Source organism: Notolepis coatsorum (genome assembly GCF_963971535.1).
Source record: "Notolepis coatsorum genome assembly, chromosome: 3".
NCBI classification, from domain to species: domain Eukaryota; kingdom Metazoa; phylum Chordata; class Actinopteri; order Aulopiformes; family Paralepididae; genus Notolepis; species Notolepis coatsorum.
The window spans coordinates 42612062-42631638 of record NC_140167.1 but is presented as its reverse complement, the minus strand read 5'-3'; the positions used below and the strand labels follow the sequence as shown (position 1 = coordinate 42631638).

The following is a 19577-nucleotide window of genomic DNA, read 5'->3' as shown; positions in this document are numbered from 1 at the left end:
GTGTGTGTGTGTATGTGTGTGTGTGTGTGTCTGTGTGTGTGAGGAGCACACCTTAATTCACTCTGGCTCGATTTCGATCGATACGCGGAGAATTGGCCTGGAAATGAATGGGCTTGTTTTCTGTCTTGAGGAGGATGCTGGGAAGGACGGCTACCTTGCTCGCATCCATGCCTGATGAGTCAGCACCCCCCCCCCCCCCCCCCTTCTTCTTCCGAAACAGGAGAAATGGATACAGGAAAAAAAACGACATCAAGAGCACAGGGAAATAAAACAAGCAGTCAGGAAGGATGGGGGAATAAAACACAGCGAGACAAGCAGGACTCTGGGGCCTTTTCCAACGGCCCGTTAATGGCGGCTGTTTCTGGACGAATAATGGGGCGGACGGCTCACAGAGTTTTGCGTCGTCGTTGAAAAAAAGAAAAAGACAGTCTCACGCTTTCTTTTTGGAAGAAGGCCTGTGAATATAGAGCACGACCAAAACACACAATCACAATACCTTTCTTAGTGCTATTTCATTCCAAATAGTCTATTGTCTTTTACTTTTTAATACAGCTTACTTTAACTTAAAAATATACACTATAGGCCTATTTCCACTTTATATATAGTTGATAATAATAATAATAATAATAACTTTATTTATATAGCACCATTCATACAGATTGCAGCTCAAAGTGCTTTACACAAAAAACTAAACAAAAGGATAAAAAAAAACATTAAAGTGATAGAAATGGTAATAAAACAACTTGATAAGATAGTAAAAATAGCTAAATAAGACAAACTGTAAGACAATAAATTAATTACAAATAAAATAATAATAATGGCAAAGTAAACAATAAGATGACAATCTTAAAATTGAATAACAGTAAAATAAGACATAACAAATAAAAATATAAAAAGGATATCAAATAATGATACAAATTATAATAAAATGTGTAAGTAAAAAATTATAGAAATAAAAAAAACAAGACATTCAAATAAAGATAATAATTAATTTAAAAGCTAGTTTAAAAAGGCAAGTTTTGAGCTGTTTTTTAAAAGTGCCAACTGAGTCTGCTGTCCTAATGACCTCCTGCTCAGCCCCCATATACAGTAGATCCATGTACATGCAGTGTCCCTCTCAGCCCCCATATAGATTATAGATCCATGTACAGCAGTGTCCCTCTCAGCCCCCATATAGATTATAGATCCATGTACAGCAGTGTCCCTCTCAGCCCCCATATAGATTATAGATCCATGTACAGCAGTGTCCCTCTCAGCCCCCATATAGATTATTCCTCTGCTCGTTGTCTCATTCTCTGTGGCACCTTGGCCGGATTCATGCAAATAGATTTTTGGCGACTGCCGTGTTTGTTGTCGATGTTGCGGTGTAGACCCCACCCGGAAACTTGACTGGTTACTCTCTCTCTTTTCTCTTCCCAGCTCCTTCTATATTAAGAGCGAGGAAGACGATGCGCCCATCAAGCGATGTCCCAAATGTAAGGTCTACATCGAGAGGGACGAGGGATGTGCTCAGATGATGTGCAAGAACTGCAAACACGCCTTCTGCTGGTACTGTCTGGAATCCCTGGATGTGAGTCTCCTCCACGGCGATTGGCTGCATTCACATGTGCTTGTGTCATTCTCAGGTTGGGAATCCCAACCTGAGCACGACACGAGTGCAAAATGGCCACTGTGTGAATATGGCCTGCAGTTTTAACCCAGTTTATCATCCACTTTGGTTTAACATTTCAATAATGGTGTGTTCTCTCTGATAAGGCTTGATGCGTGATTATATTCTTTTGCATATCTCGGGTGTCGGTAATGTCTCTCGTTATCAGAAAATGACGATTTAACCTTGGACTTCACAAGGCGAGGAGTAGAATCCCTCTCCTAACATGTTTCCTCCCATTGTTGTTATTAAATCCATTACAAGACAAATGAAAATGAGGGTTTTATCTGGGCATGGAGAAGGCTTACTGCCAGTGTCTTATGTAATCCTAATTGAAGGGAGCCACGCAGGGCATTTAAAAGCAATTTCCTCTGAACAGCTGTCCGTGCCTCTCCGATGACTAATGGTCAATCTACTGGCTGTTGTCTGTGTTGTTTATTTGTGTGCATGTGTGTATATTTATGTGTGTTTGTGCTTGTGCACCAGGATGACTTCCTCCTGATCCACTATGACAAAGGGCCCTGTCGGAACAAATTGGGCCACTCCAGGGCATCCGTTATCTGGCACAGAACACAGGTGAGTCCTCAACTTCCACCCACGTGCACTCTCACTGACTCACACACACACTCAGGGGTCCCGTCCCCCACCATTTATCTGCACTGCAGCATGTGGCTGTGCATGTGTGCTCCTGCTCCCTCTGTGTGTCTCTTCTCTCTCTCTCTCATTATTCTTTCTCTCTCATTATTCTCTCTCTCCTTCTCTCTCTCTTCTCTCTCTCTCTTTCTCTCTCTGTCACACACACACACACACATGCAGGCAGGGCCGCCTGGGAGAAATGCGAGGCCCTGTGCGAGATTTAAATGCAAGCCCCCCCCCCCCCTTTTTTTATACAGTAAACATATTCTTAAATAATAGCGCAGAGCCGCAGAGCCCGGAACACTATTCTACAAACGTCTAATGTGAAATATATAAGCATGTAAGCAAAACTAGTTTTTAGGTCTGTGATGAAAAAGGGCCTCGCGGGAAGGGGGGCCTCGCAAAAAAATACAAAATAAAAAATAAAAAAATAAATAATAATAATTTTATTTATTTATTATAACAAAAAAAATTGCGAGGCCCCCCTTCCCGCGAGGCCCTGTGCGACCGCACTGCTCGCACACCCCCTGAGGCGGCCCTGCATGCAGGAGGGTATTGTGACAGTTACTGGCGTTAATCTCGAGAGCACAATGCCGCTCACAGCTCAGTCCATGTGCAGAATGAAGTCCGGTCAAGTACACATTGTAGAGAATAGGGGAAGGACGACTCCCTCGCCGCTCGCACCGTGTGTAGAGAATGAAGTAAGCTACACGTTGACACGGTCCTGTAGGAACCTTGTATGTCCATAATGTCAAGGTGTTCAGCAACCGAAGGAATGATGTGGTGGTTTGTCTTATTGTCAGCCATTAATTATGAGGGTTTTACATTATCTTGTCATTGGTTTGGAGTGGTACTAGTTTAGTTTTCAGCATGCCACAGCAGACAATTCCAGCTATAAATGGAATATATACAATGGAAATACAATATTTCTGCATGACAATATTAACTATTTGACTGCCACGCTGTTTTTCCATCTGTACTCCCTGGCGCCAGCGTTTTTTGACCATTTTCACGATGTTTACAGACACGATGTTTATATTGTATATTATAGCTATGGAGACAATAGTATAGCTCATTTGAAAGGTATACTCCCAACAGGGAAAAAACTGTTTAGTTAGACGTGTTTTGTGCGCATAATGCGCATTTCGTGCGGGTTGCTCGCCTGCCACCTATATTATTTCCAGGTCAAAGGTAACATGACCATAGTAGAATGATTCTCAAACCATGGGGGGGGGGGGGGGGGGGGGGGGGGGGGGGGGGTCCCTTCGCGGAATCATCTTCTGACGCTGGGATCATTACAAAGGCATGTTTTATGATGGGGTTCAATAAAATAGACGTTACCTTTGTCCGCAAGTCCACCAAACCCTGTCCACTCTTGCTCCAAAGTGTTTTGGGTCAGAAGTTAGAACAATAAATAACGTTAGTTGGCCCTGGTAGCGCCCCAACAGATAACGTTATCGTTACATCCAAACAGCCTGTTTGAAAATACTAGAATCCAACATAGTCTGGTGAAAACGCACTTTATGCTATGGATGGATCGTCACCTTTTGTCCTCTTCATAATAATCTCCAATAGTTTGCTTAGTTGGCCCTAGTCTGGAGTGCTCTCAACTCTGGTGTCGGTGACTACCGCGGAGCGGTGAACAGATATTACATGCTCGGCCGGTTTGACTATAGTATTTTTATGATTTACCAGAAGTGCTGAGTCCAATGTAGTCTGGTGAAAACGCACCTGATCCATAAGTGTGATCGTTTTGTCCTCTTCATATAATAATAATCTCCAATAGTTCGCTCGCCATTGCATAGACACTCTAGTGTCTAGTGGCTACGACTCTGGCCAGCAGTGAGTGAGCAACCGCCCCCCCCTCCCCCAAGGTAAACTAGCCCAGTTCAAAAGGTAGGCGATACTGCCACCTATCGGGATTCAATCGTCATTTCAATTCCAATTCACTCAGAGTTACCAGGATCACACAAGAAGGTCTGGCTGACTGTTTAGAATAATAATAATAAAAAATAATAAAAAGAGTATTTACGTTTTTGGCGGCGAACGGTTGGCTGGGAAAAACAAGTATACTCGTTTTTGGCGTTCAATGAGTTAACCCTTTAATCGCCAAGGACGAGTTAACACGTCATTCTCCGCCATGCGTAATCTGCCAATGACGCCGTAACACGTCATTGAGATCAATATTTCAAAAATCTGTGATGGCAATCATATTTCACCCGCGGAGTCTTGAGATCCCCTGTTGATCTCCTCTCAACTCTCCAACGGTTCAAGAGCGCCATCTGGTGGCCGATCGGCGGATCGCCCAAACAGCAAACCGGAAACGGAAACTGGTCCTCATCCATATTCGGTCCGGCCACTCGCTATCGCTCACGGGACTCGAGCTCGACACAATGGATAGCGATCCGTTGCCAATAACTCGATAAACAACATGATTTGGACGTATATACTATTATACAACCTGGAAATGGATCACATATTTCAACATCCCATAATAGCAATATTTTTGCTCCACGCTCATCGCCCAACGGCCCGAGGAGACTGGGGTAAGTTTCAGCGTTTATTATTACCGTGTTCGATACAAACTGCTCTGATGATCATATCACCCACACTACATGAATCATCTAACGTTGGCCACGGAATTATAAACACCCCCCCCCCCATCCGGTTAACATCAGATGATGAGTAGTAACTTCTAGAAGCAGGTACATTTGACATTTTTTATCTGGCGCCGATCGCTATCAAACTGTATTTGATCATCAATATAATGCATTTAGGGCTATAAATCACGTTCTGCAGAATGCTGCAGAAAACGATAAAAACATATTTTTACTTTAGACCGTATTTTAGTATGAATATGTGAATGAAAAAGTAGAACATTGCTACATCCTAAACGATGGATAATTGACGTTGAATGGGCCATAGTAATGTCAATTAACAATACAATTTAAAAAGTTATAGAGCTGGCAGAGGATGGTATAAGGATGTACATAAGCGTGGCAGAGAAAGGGTTAATATGTTGTAGTCTTTGTGGTATTAGACTGTATCCATATCTGGTGTATTCTAAGCAGTGTGAATACTTTGTAACAGTGGCTGTGTAATGTGTGACTACTTTGTAACAGAGGCTGTGTAATGTGTGAATACTTTGTAACAGGTTGTAATGTGTGAATACTTTGTAACAGGTTGTAATTAGGGATGTCCGATATTATCGGCCGACCGATATTATCGGCCGATATCGGCAGTAAAATGTGATATCGGAAAATATCGGTATCGGTTTAAAAAAACAAAAAACAATAACAATATTTGTTATATATATATATCCAGTGAAATTATTAGTTACCTGAAATTATTCCGTTTTTTGGACGGGGAAACCCTGCATATATCGGTATCGGTTGATATCGGTTGATATCGGTATCGGAAATTAAGAGTTGGACAATATCGGAATATCGGTATCGGTAAAAAAGCCAATATCGAGCATCCCTAGTTGTAATGTGTGAATACTTTGTAACAGGCTGTGTAATGTGTGAATAATATGGTTGACTTGAAAGTCATCAGATCCCCACAGATGGAAGTAATGAAAATGGTTTGGAACACGGCAGTTTTGAAATGCTGGACCAAAGCATTATTAAAATATGAGGATTCACACATTCTGAAATATGTCCTATACGTCAGTGTAATTCTACTGCAGCAGCATGCTTATGCAGTGGCTGTATCAACAAAGGATTTCCAACAACTACAGTTTATGTTTTTGCTCTACAAAAGCAAAGGGCTGAAACTTTGCCAGTAGTGAAACAGGGGGACATGTTTTTTTTATCTCCTGTTCCACCAAAGGCATTGTTGGTACAAAGATATAGTGGGCTGTACAGCAGAATTTAGTATTCTACTAAATGTAATACTCATTTAAAGTACATCCATTTGGTTGTCCGGGTTTGAGGTTAATCGGGGTTCTGTGCAAACCGATGAAAGGAAAGATTAAATTAAGATATGACCTTGTCGAGGGGCGACAGTGGCTCGGGAGGTAGAGCAGTCGTCTGACAATCCGGAGGTTCCCGGTTTGATTCCCGCTCCTCCCGGGCAGCGGGCAGATATGTCCTTGAGCAAGACACTTAACCCCTAAGGTTGGCACCTTGCATGGTTGCCTCCGCCGTCGGTGTGTGAATGTGTGAGTGAATGGGTAAAATTTGAGTAACAAATTGTAAAGCGCTTTGGATAAAAGTGCTATATAAAAAAGCAGCCATTTACCATTTGTCATTTCCCCAGACGTCCTCAGCCGGTGCTACAGTAGGCCTGTGCTGTGGGCCCCATTAGCGCCTCAAACTCTGTGACTGAAGCTAACGCCACGGTAACCAGCCCTCGTTCACACACCGACACCCTCAGTATCTCTCCTTAAGTGTAGCCATTCATAGGCACGAGCACATTCCGTTGTCCAACAGACTGTTGTGTTGTGGATGCTAGCGTACACACACTGGCATCTGCTGCCCAGTGGGCCAGACTGAGTCATAGGAACATGGGAATGGCTCAGCCCGTGGGAGCCATCTCTCTCTCTCTCTCTCTCACTCTCACTCTCACTCTCTCTCTCTCTCTCTCTCTCTCTCTCTCTCTCTCTCTCTCTCTCTCTCTCTCTCTCTCTCTCTCTCTCTCTCTCTCTCTCACTCTCACTCTCACTCTCACTCTCACTCTCACTCTCACTCTCACTCTCACTCTCCCTCCCCCCTCTGTAGAATTAGGTTTGTTCCCCCCAGATCCTAAATAGCCTGCCTCTGGCCCCTTCATGAATGTATAAGATGTGCCTGAGCAGCAAATCCAGCTTTTATGGGAAAAGCTCCGCTTCTCCTGCCCTCCGCCTCCACCCCTATGTGACGGAACACCGCGAGGAAGCAGAGAGGTCACGTCTCTGTCCTTAATGTTCTCTGACACGCTGCCTCTGTCAGGGCCTGTTACTGGGAGCAAAGGGGAGACTGTGCTCAAACCATGACACTATTCTCTCCCACCAGATCTGTGAACTGTAAAAAAAAAAAAAAAAAAAAGGATAGTTTAGTACTGGGCTGGCTGTATTTTTACATAACAGACACTTGCCCTTCAGAGACCTGCCTTCGGCAGAGAGCTCTCCTCTGTCCCAGAAATTTGTGGAAAAGCGCTTCTTTATCATAAGCCCTGACTGTTGCGTGTGATTGCATGTTTTCCATTCCATTTTGTAGCAGTGGAGTTGTGCTGGTGTATGGCGCCTCCTTGTGGTGTATCACCTGACTTGCATTACTTGGAGGGGTAACATCTGTGGAACATCTTTAAATTAAGTGATGAATTCCTCTTTTTAACTGCTTAACCATCCACATATTTCTAAATAAAGGGCTACATTGAACATTAAGTCACAACACTGTCCCTCAGGCCATGGCATGCTGACACATACTGGACAGCTAGTCCAGCAGTGGCTCCTCCCCAAGGAAGACTTAGATTTGTTCCTCATCTCTGAACTCATTCAGCGCCGGGGATTAGTCGGGCCCTGTGGTCGTATTGCCACACGTTAAAATATAGGACTGAGTCACCTTGTTTGTAGAGCTATATTCTACATTATAGCTATGGATACAATACTATGGCCCATTTGACATCACCTATCTATCGTTCAAAATGTGAGAAAGAATACATTTTTCCATCCATATGTTCCCGTGTTATACCGTGGTGAATATAAGTATGGTTTTAGAGCGGTCTAGGGTAATTCATGAAATCCTGAGTTAAAGCCCTATACGTCGATTCCACTATCGACGTTGCCATGTCTTGCCTGTATATGCTATTATCCCGAAATCAAATCTACATCATAGCTATTATGTTCCATCATGAATTAATGAAAGGGGGGGGGGGGGGGGTCGTTTCTGATTATTTGATTGTCAGTAACGGCATTTGCATTGAACACTAAAAACGGTTATCAGCCCGATCGGTATGAAAGCATTGCAGGAAATCGACGTCAAATCGCCCTTACCTGTGGCCGGGAGTATTCCAAAAATAATATTCCAATTGTTTGATCGCCATCTGGTATATCCAATGTCCATTTCGTCTACGGCATAATTCACCACAACATATGGATCGGAGATATTTGACGCGCTTCGATGGAACCGGGAGAACCGTTCCCCTCGCCCGACAAGGAAAAGTGAAACCGGAGACCTGGGGCCGTCCCACAGAGAAAGATACAAGGGTGCTCGATACCGCCGTCTAGCGTGATGCGGCCGGTATTGCACTTTTACATTCTCTTGAGGATTCCCCATGTTAACCCTGAGTCTGTGCGCCTGTAATGAATAGAAATATTGAATAAAAGAAATAGTATACTCGTTGTTGGCGTTCAACGATTGGCGGCCAATAACGAATATACTCGTCATTGGCGGGGAATGTGTTAATAGAGAAAGGTCTGGGATTCTTTCTGTCAATTTTAAAACGAATTACTCACGAATTCTCTCTCTCTCTCTTTCCCTCTCTCTCTCTCTCTCCCTCTCCCCAGGTTGTCGGGATCTTCGCAGGGTTCGGTCTCCTCCTGCTGGTGGCCTCCCCGTTCCTCCTCCTGGCCACTCCCATCGTCCTCTGCTGCAAGTGCAAATGCAGCAAAGGCGACGACGACCCTCTGCCTACCTAAAGCCCCTCAGCCACCCACCACCACCCTGGAGAGGAGGCGTAGCGCCGCCTGGAGGACACAGGGCCATCTTATTACCCATTATCCTGCTTTCTGTTATTTTCTCCCTCCAGCTTTGACCGCTTAATTTTCCATCCTGGGCCAGCGCCGGGGGGCCCAGGCCTCTTCGGTGATCCATCGCTCCGTTTAGGGGAGAGGTATGGGAGAGGAGCATACTTGGGGCGCTGGTCTTAAAGGAGAGGCCTAGGAGGTCAGACTTGGGGGTGGGGGGGAAGGACCACGGTGGTTTGGGCATGTGTAGCAAGACGAGGCCACTTCGTCGGGGGCCTTAGTCAGTGTGTTACTGTGGTGTGCGTTGGTACAGAGAGTGACATTTTGTCGACGATGAACTGAGGAAGTATATAAACGTCGCTTTTAACTATCTATCCTCTTGTACGGACGTTATAGTGCCCGGAGACACCTTTCAAAAGGACCTGTTATCGCTCTGTTTTAATGGTTTGGCGACGAACGCGCGAAGGAAAAGAACCCTCCCTCCATCGCCACTCTCTTCTCTGTAGCTCTACAGACTCAGTCAGTAGCATTTCGGGTCACGCCGGACACACGTTGGGTGCCCACTCTGTTTGCACGTGAGGTGTGGTTTCTTTTGTCATGTCCAGGACTGTGGTGGAGACGGGGAGGCTCAACTGTACGGCACGTCCTCCTCTCGATGATGTCAATGTTTTGTAACCTTTTTTTGCTTTAATAGAACCGTCTTTGAGAGTCGTGTCCGCGTGCAGCGCTACAGAGTGTTTCCTAACAAAAAACAGTTTGGTCCAAATTTTAAGGTCTTGCTATTGAAGAAGAATGAAGTCTTAACGGTTTAGGCTTTTCTATTCCCACGAGAATTATTTTAAGCGATTCTCTTGAATAGATGTCACTCCAGTAATTCCCTGACGACTTCCCCAATTCGTGGCTCAGCCAAATAGAATACGAATGGCCTTAAAATGAGATTAGCCAAAAAGGGCATTTCCCCTGTGCTTTAAAATAGTCTGTCGAAGTCTGACCGCTGTCCCAGGGAAAGCACATTTAAAGACGTTTTCTAAGCATTGCGGTCAGTAAAACCCTTTATTTTTTATCCACATGATTATATGATGTCATCCATACGTCACTTTGTTAATAGTCCTACTGTATATCCCAAATTACTGTAAACAACTATCTTTTAAAAAAAGAAAAAAAAAAGCCAGGGCCGGTATTTCCTAAGCCTTGCAGAATAGGAGAACTGATTCACGATCAACAACCAGGTCACTTCTACCCATCATCCTCATCCATTACGATCTGGGGAGGAACAAACTGATTGTAGGTCAGATCTCCTACACTGTGATGCTTAACAAATACCTGCTGGCCCCATGTTGCAAACTTGCATATGTTAGTGGTGTGGGTGTTTTATGTGATATTTCCGTTGGCAGTGAGACCTCCCAACAACATGCAGCTAAAACCCCTTCTTGCAGGGATGCTAGAATAGCCTATAGATATACAGTATAAAAGAATGTTCCGTTTTTGAACTGATTATTATTACGCTGCTCTATATCACATTATCTATGCAAGTTTGTACAAATTTCAGTTGTTAAATTTTTTTTTTTTTTAAGTTATGGGTTGGTCATATCAAGTGATGTCACTGTATGCCATAACTTGGTATATCACCGTGAGGTTTATGCAGTGAAGGTTGGCGATTATCATCACACATATCACAGATTTTCTTTGATCAGGGAATTATCCATCAACAGTCACTTCTTTGCGTCACCCCTTGGCTTTCTGAGGTACACCGTTCTTGCTTGTTATAGTTGTATTGTCATAGAGCTTGTGCTGTGGGGGGGGGGGAACTGTTTTCACTCTTTCGTTATTTTTACTTTTGGAAAACATTTACTTTCAAAAGAAGAAGGCGAGGAGTCGTTGTTCAGAGGAAGTTAATCTTAACCCTTTCACTACCACACTACATAATGTTAACACTTTCACTACCACACTACACATGGTTAACCCTTTCACTACCACTACAGAATGTTAACACTTTCATTACCACACAGAAGGTTAAGTGTGGTAGTGAAAGGCTTAACCTTCTGTAGTGTGGTAGTGAAAGGCTTAACCTTCTGTAGTGTGTTAGTGAAAGGTTAACCGTCTGTAGTGTGGTAGTGAAAGGTTAACCGTCTGTAGTGTGGTAGTGAAAGGTTAACCGTCTGTAGTGTGGTAGTGAAAGGGTTAACTCCCTTTGCCAGTTGATGAGCTTTAAATGTTACGTCACTTCCAGCGTGGCTTAATGACAAAGTCAGTATGTAAACACATACAGACCTCTGGACGGACTGGGAACGTCTTGTAGTGACCGCTTCTTATTATTCTAACCCATTATCCATCGTGTCATGCCGTTGATGGAACATACATTACATTACGTACGTACATTACCGCTCATGACCAGTCCATGCATTTCTTAACGAGCACACACAATGAACTTCATCCGCCCTGCCAGTGTTCACCTCCATTGTCCATGGAGCGTTCCAATAGTGTTCAGCTAACATCATCCACAACCTCACTGCTTTAATTTCCCCAAAAAAGATTTAAAAAAAAATTACATGATAATATTAGCCTTAAATTATGAGTACCTTGGTGTTTTTTATTTTATTTAAATTTTTTTACTGATTCTACCTACTGTATTAGCACGTTGGCTAGATGTCTTGAGCTCGTCAAACTTGGTGTCTTTTTCAGTTTTAATCTGTCCCTAAAATATTCTCATTCCAGAAGCTTTTTGTTTGTTTGTATGACAATCGTGCCAAGCAAATTCCCAAGTGAGGATAGGAGAGAAACGGACCTTGCATTATGTGCAGAGTTTTGAACGTGTATTTGTAATGTATAAACCGATGTTATGGTTGGGGGAACGTTTGAATACTATTTTAAGTAAGTACGTGTACCGGTGTATGGGTTTTGTTCTTTTACTTCAAGTGAAGACGGCTGAGAAGTACAGTATGTATTCTGTATGATACCGTGAACAGTTAAGACTAGGGCTGCTCGGTTATGGCGAGAATCACAATCACCGTTATTGTGGTCAATATTGAGATTATTTAACACAATTTACATTTATTGAACTTTAAAAAAATTAAATTAAAGAACAGTGGATTTCCTTGAACTTTAAAAATATAATTCAACTGAAAAACGAATACAAAATGTAATAATAATAATACAAAAAAAAGAAAAAAAAGTATTTGCTTGTTTTCATAATCGATGCAAGTCAGTTGAATTGGAAATGTGATTTGATTAATTGCCAAGCCCTAGTTGAAACCACAAATGTCACTATGTTAAGTGATTTCAACCAACCTTTTAAGCGTTTTAGACGGTACAATAGACAGGGGGTCATATGTTTCATCCGCTGGTATCCATGCCTATATGGGTGAAACGCATGTTTTGAAATGGTTTATAGAAAAAGAAAAAAGAAAAGTTTGGTTTATTGTGTCAGAGACTTATATTGCCACAAAGACAAACCGTGCATCGAAGCCAAACTAAATCAAGAGCGCCACAAGTTGTTTTAAAACATTGTAAACCATTTCACAATGTCTTTTTTTAGCCATAATAGTGCTGGTACCTCTGAGCAGGTAGATGTTATGCAGCAAATATAGGTCCAAACCGTAAACCTACTGTATGGTCAGTGGACATAATAGCCTGTTTTCCAAATCGGGGCCAGCTGGGGCCTCGCCAAGGCTAGAAACGACTGAAAATACCTGATTTAGAATGTAATTCTAATACGGTCTATGTAGCACCTTGACCTGGATGACAGGGAAATGTAAAAAGTATAATAATAATAATCTCCTTCAATTGTTTTTTGGGGAATAGAATGATGAACAATGATTTGTCGTTGCCTACCCTAGTTGACCTTGTAATGGAAAGCACAGTGATTATTCTACCAAGGCTTGAAACTTGACTTTGCTGTTCATCTACACTTGGGTTTGTCTACACTTGGAACTATACTGAGATCAAGTCTGGTTATATACGATTCACAATTTATATTTTATAACCCGTTGTGTCAAGCGATGAAGTTGCATGTTCTACCCTCTCTGACTGTTTGTTTGTTTAGGATGAACTCTTATTGTAGCCCCAAGCGACTCTCTGGAATGGTAGCAAAGTCACCTGCTGTCAAGTGTTGTCAAGAATATACCACCATCTTTTATATTTTGGTTCCGTCTCCATTGTGAAAGTTCCCTTTGCCTTTTCCACTCTTCAGTAGGTTGTCTTCCCGTGTCCTTTGTTATATGTTTTGGTTTTTATACGGTTATGTTCTATCGTGATATTTACTTTATTTTGTTGTTGTAACTGTTTTGTCTTTATAAGGGAAGGATTCTTCAGTCCAGGTTGGTTCATTTGTTTTAAGTCAGCCATCTTACAAACATTTCTTTTTTTCATTATGGAAATAAACACTGATGCTACAATACTTCTCTGTTTTAGAGATGACCTCTCACATCAGAAAATGTTTTCTATGGATACCCAAGAGTCTTCTTTAGACATGTCCAATCTATCCTAATCCCATGCAGTATTGGGGCAAAACCCGATATTTTCGCCTATTTAAATATGTTTGTATTTGCCTATTTCTGCATACTGTGGTCCCTAAACAGTATTGGAATTGCATGAACTTGGTATGACTGGAAGTATGGGACTCTTCTGGATCCAATGAGCCGAACCTTATTCATGGGTGATGATGTTAGTCCCCATAGTAGCCATTTCAATGTAGTGAGATTTTTTTTTGTCTCTGTATAAAAATAATGTACTTTGAACCCTAGGACAATCACAGCTTTGTGAAGCTGTACAAACTAGAGAGCTGGCCCATTCAGAGAATATACAGTATGGCATGCCTAGGTGTATACCAAATCACATCATGAATGTGTCTAAGGTGTTCAAGGTCTGGTGGGATATTGGAGGGATTTATGACTAGATTCTATGAATAGACATAAAATATTTATATATAGTGTTGAAAACTTTCCATTATTTGGGGTCTAAATTAATAATGAGGACAACTAATGGGGGCTGCAATGTAATGATACAGAGCAAACATGCAGGTCAATATATGTCCACCAAGAGTTTTTCTTTTTGCCACTGAAGACTCTTAAGATTTATTTTAGTCTCACCCAAACAGTAGTCTTGCTCTGAAATCAGGAAGAGTACGGTGGAAACTTGAGTGAGTCAGTGAGGAAGACTAGAGTACAGAAAGCATCACATTATCTACAAGATATAAACCAATGTTACAAATGGATGAAAACACCATCCAAACTCTGCGCCTTGCAGACCATTGAGTCTGTAGTGATACTTTTTACCATGATGACTACTATCAAGAGAAGACATACCAAAGCACCTTCTCCTAAAGACATATGACCACTGTCAGTCCAAGAGAAGACATACCAAAGCACCTTTTCCTAAAGACAGATATGACCACTGTCAGTCCAAGAGAAGACATACCAAAGCACCTTCTCCTAAAGACATATGACCACTGTCAGTCCAAGAGAAGACATACCAAAGCACCTTCTCCTAAAGAAATATGCTGTTCCAAGAGTTGAGAGATCTGCTGCAGACAGAGTGGAGGTAATGCTATTAGCATTAGTTATTATGTTGACCTGCACAGAACACGCGTAAGCTTGGGCAGGATAATGGCAAAAACAATCATTCAATATGTGATGTACGAAATATCATGACAGTCTGATCATTATATATATATATATTAAGGCTGTCAATATATATATATATATGTAGCAGGGTGGATTATCCCTGCTTTATGGGAGTGGTTGTACACGGCCACCTGGTAGCGGGATGCAGTAGATTCTAATCTATCTGAACCCCAGTCTTTGGGCCCGGAACGTCGAACTGGAGGGCGGGCAGCAGGAGCGGATGGGGCCCAGGATTTACTAACCTGGGGGGTGGTACTCTGGTCCTCGCCTTCCTGGGCGGTCAGCAGTAGCTCCCCACACACTCTCACTTCCCCCAGTACCTCCGTTAGCCCTCCCACACCTGGTGACTGTTAGTTGACTAAAGATATTGCGCTCCCCCAAAGCAGTACCCTTCCTTGACAACCTGTAGAGACCTTTAACCATGTGATACGAATAGGGTGGGAAGGGTTAAATAGTAATGCTGATAGTCATATATTTACCCGGTCAACAAAGGTTAGAACAAGGCTCAGTAATAGACACACACACCGTGCTCCCATCTACGTCTCCTTTATATAAGGCCGGGTCTAGTAGCAATTACAGATTATAACTTCATGTGGTTCATATGCAGTATAATCACAGTAGGCACCGGGTGCTCTCACTCACAATACAGGGGATGCTATTCCCAAAATAGGCACCTAGTGCTCAGTACATTAATTCAAGAGCCCCGCTTTGAGTAGGGGAAGACCCAGGCACATATTAAGGAGTTCAATGGGAATTCAAGAACATCACAATATTATTACCATATGTCATGTACAAAGGTCTAAGGACCACACAGAATAATAACTGGAGCCGGCTGCACGTGAACAAAAAACAGCCTCTCTCAGTAAATGCGTTTAAAGCAAGGTCCCAGGTAGGTAAGAAAGCCACAACACAAGATGTTTTCCAAATAGTAAATTATATATTTATGGTGATAGGGATTGAAACCTCCACCATAATGCACAGGGGGAAAAGGTAGGGGAGAACAAACAAGACATACATATATATAAACAAACAAACACTTAGTAAATAATATAAATGTAACTGTGCCAGTCATGGGACACAAAGAGAAAACCACACGATAGCATTCCAAAGCTACAGCTAGGCGAGAAGGCAACCTCCTCACTCCACTCTGGAACGTGGCAGTGATTCAAATGAGTCGCCCCGTGTGTGTGTCATCTTCCAGACTATAACCACTCATTCCACTGACAGCCCACAGGTGCACCAAGCAGGTACAATCAGCTCAATCAGGGGGATGAGTGGTATCTGGGGAAGGGAGAAAGAAAAACAGAATTAGAAGATGACACATCACACAAACAAAAATAACACAACCCATACTAAGTATACTAACCTGATGTTCACATGGTCTTCCAAATACAGTAACAATGATAATGACCAACCCACGTACGTCACACCATACAAAAATAAATCACATGTGGGCCCACGTTACCAAATAAAAGACCTAAGCTAAAGCCGGCTTATAATGGTTGGGGTACCCCTAGACGCTGGTTGCTAGCGTTCGCTTCAAATGAATATTGTTTTGGCACACGAAGTACCGCTGTACTTAACCGAGATGGCGGGTCCACTCTCACCACCCCTCGTCCGGGTGACAAGATGGCCGTCGGGCGATCCCGCGAGAACAGCCAGCGGGCGGGGGTAGGCAGCAGGGGCAGTGGCTGAACTGGAGGAGCGTGCGGTGTCGTGGTGACCTCTGCTGGAAGAAGAGGTGTCCTCGGCTGCGTCGACGAGACGTCCACTGCGGGGCTGCTGACTGAGCTGGCGTGCTCTAAACTGTTTGCTACCTTAAACACAGCTAAACTGTGGGTCTTGGTGGACCCTCCTGCTGTCGCCTATACAGCTATACAGTGCTATAGGCACCACCTGTCTTCAGCGACGCTCGCCTTGTGGTGTACTCAGAGTCACTATAGCCGTTAGCAGCAAGCTAATATACCGCTTCAACTTCTAGGATAACACGTTATTTACTGAAGTTGGTTCTTCTTTCCGTTTCGCTTATTCACACACTTCTCTATCGCTTGTACTTCTAGGATAACCCGTGTTATAGCAAAGTACTTGTTATCTCCCGTTGCTCTTCAACGGGGCTCTTCGAGAGCACATGTCCGTTCACGTTTGAGTTCACTGTCGAAGAGGACTTCCTCCTGTTCCGCCCTCCAGGTAACTAGCTTCTCACTCGCTGCTCCTTTCTCCTTCGCTCCGCCTGCCACCACCGCCCCCTGCTGGCGACCGCAAACTGGTCCCACAATGGGACACTCAAGGCAGGAAGAAAGGTGATTCAATGTCACGTTAATGGTCCATATCGAAGCCGGAGGAAGAAGAGCACCTCGCATCATTAGTCCGGGCGAGATATCAAAGAGGAACACTGTTTATCACGTCTTTGTGCACACAGGGGAAGTAACAGGTTAAGTCAGAACTTCTGAATAAATAGCAGAATATTCAGGATGCTACATATATATTAAGGCTGTCAAAGTTAACATGTCATTAACACGTTAATGCACAATTCTGTTAACGCCACACATTTTTTTAACGAACGATTAACGTTTTAGAAAAAAAATCATTTTTTCTTTTTTTTTAATATTCAAAAGAAATAATAATAATTCACTCCGGTGTATTATTGATACTCTCATTGATACTATGTTTGTTTCTGACTCAAAGTGTGTGTGTGTGTGTGTGAGAGATAGAGAGAGAGGGGGGGGGGGTGAGAGATGAGGAAGGGGCAAGAGATAAAGAGAGCTGGGAGAGTGTGTGTGAGAGAGAGACAGAGGGGGGGGGGTGTGAGTCCTCAGCCCTTGTGTGGGTGAATGTAACAAGTTCCTAACGTTTTATTTCCCCTATTATTTCATGCACACTTTATTCATTGTTTTAAATTATTATTTTCTTGTAAGTTATTTTGTGCATCACTCAGTTTTGAATTTGATGCAAATTTGCAATGCATGAGGGTCATCCTTTTGTGTTAAATGGCTGCATAAAGCAAGCATTTGTTGACTCATGTTGATAAGAGTATTAAAACTTGAAAAATACCCGTTTAAGGTAGATTTAGGAAAGGGAAAAAAATTGCTTAATTTGCGATTAATCGCGAGTTAACTATGGACAATCATGCGATTAATCAGATTAAATATTTTAATCGATTGACAGCACTAATATATATATATAAATGTATTTCCCCTTCGAGACTTCTTGTGTAAACATCAGAAAACACGCCCCCGACCGCAAATAGTGGAATGGATAAACGGAGACTGGAAGAAGTGTAAACATATAGTGTAACTGAGGGGTACAATTCCCTGACTGTATTGTTAGATATGATACTTACTACCACTACCTCTTGTACTTTAGACTCTGGCCACCCAGTACTAGGCATAAATAATTATGGTAAACACTCCCACGTAGATGAAACGATCCAACACAAATGTACCAAGTCGAAAGTCTGCGTTTAATAATAATTAATACATAGCAAAAGGTATGTAGAGCAATCACTTAATTACATTTATGATTTGAAATAGGATGCACTTTTATGGCAAATGAGTATTCGTTGGTATATCAATAGAGAACGTCCAATCTCTGGTGGCGCAGGCGGTAAATATACAACCTGGAATATTTAAGGAATAATAGCAATGATACTTTAATGATTATAGAACTGGATACACTAGGGGGGAATTCCGGTCGCTTGTAAGACAACTGGAGAAGGGGGGGGGGGGTAGAGTCTGGCTGTATCCGTCTGGCCGAGGGTATCCTGGGAGAACCCACGGTTGTGCGGCTCGGTGCCTCAGCGATCCTCGATCCACAGATGAAAGCAGTTGGACTCTCTGTGGGCCGGCTTCCTCCGGTCCACGATGGAGAGACGTGAAGCGACCTCGTCGTGTAGAGCGTCTCCTCACCTGTCGTCCTCTCCGGGGGGGGGGTTTCCAACACACGGCAGTGTTGGTCTTTATCCATAGAATAATCACTGTATACAAAGCATAATCCGTGCCTGGGAAGGCGGGCTGTCGTCGGTAGAATAATCCGGTATGCAGGTCCACTCGCTCGTCGGCTCTGGGGCTCCTCGGGTGCAGCCTCACATGGGGTCGGCCACCCTGGATAAGCAGCCAGTTCTACCCGAAACGATGGGGGTACTGACTACGATAGTATTCTCACCGCACGAAGCACTACATATGAATAGACTATTATTAGCTTAATAGACTACGTCCAACTCGACGATATAGTGCCAAATATGACTATTCAAATATTAATATACACGATGTCTCAATACCGATGGTAGGCCGAACTTGGCCTTACTCCCACACGTGGCGTCGCGGGGAGGCTTTACGTCTGTCACTCTATTGGAGGGTAAGAAACTGGACTAAAAAAGGAAGTCCTACTTTAGTAGCGCAGTATATATACGCACTATGAACAAATAGTACCATTAGTGGTGCGGTAGCCAGATTCCTACGCGGAACTAGGACTTGTTCGTACATGTTGAGCGGTACGTTTGAACTGGGTCTGGGGGGTATGGCAGCCTGGCACCAAGGTCTCGACCAATAGTAGAATGGAGACTATTATGGGATGTTCAGTAGGCTAGAATGGATATTCAATGCATATTGTACAAGGAATATACAAGGGATATCAGGGAATATTAGAGAATATACAAATACAATTAAATATATATATATAAATAAATATATATATTCGGTTTAATCTGGCCCTTCACAACAGCCACCCCCTGATTGGTCCCAGACCTAATCAGTTAAGCAGAGACAGATTAATCGCGTTGTCTATTTACACATAAGGGTTTGCTGTAGGGGTCAGTCAACTTCACAAAGTCATAGGGTTATAGGGTCATGGTCATCATCGATTGTGTCTGGGAGTCGGGGCAGTTCTATGAGCCTCGCCACGGGACGGGTGTAAGTGCGACCCTGGACAAGCACTTCAGCTGCTCGGACCTTGCCGTCGGCACCGGTGATCACTTTGCTTACGCGGCCGGCCGGCCACATAGCTCTGG

At 43.1% G+C, this 19577-nt stretch overlaps 1 protein-coding gene across 1 annotated transcript in view; it reads left to right on the top strand.

Moving 5' to 3' along the window:
* Positions 1–13345, top strand: part of rnf144aa (ring finger protein 144aa) — a 78746-nt gene extending 65401 nt beyond the window's left edge. The window contains exons 7-9 of the mRNA XM_084310690.1: positions 1420–1570; positions 2135–2224; positions 8772–13345. Of these exons, the coding sequence (XP_084166816.1) occupies positions 1420–1570; positions 2135–2224; positions 8772–8903 (373 nt within the window). The 3' untranslated portion in view covers positions 8904–13345. The remainder of the gene's footprint in view (positions 1–1419; positions 1571–2134; positions 2225–8771) is intronic.
* Positions 13346–19577: the final 6232 nt, after the last annotated feature.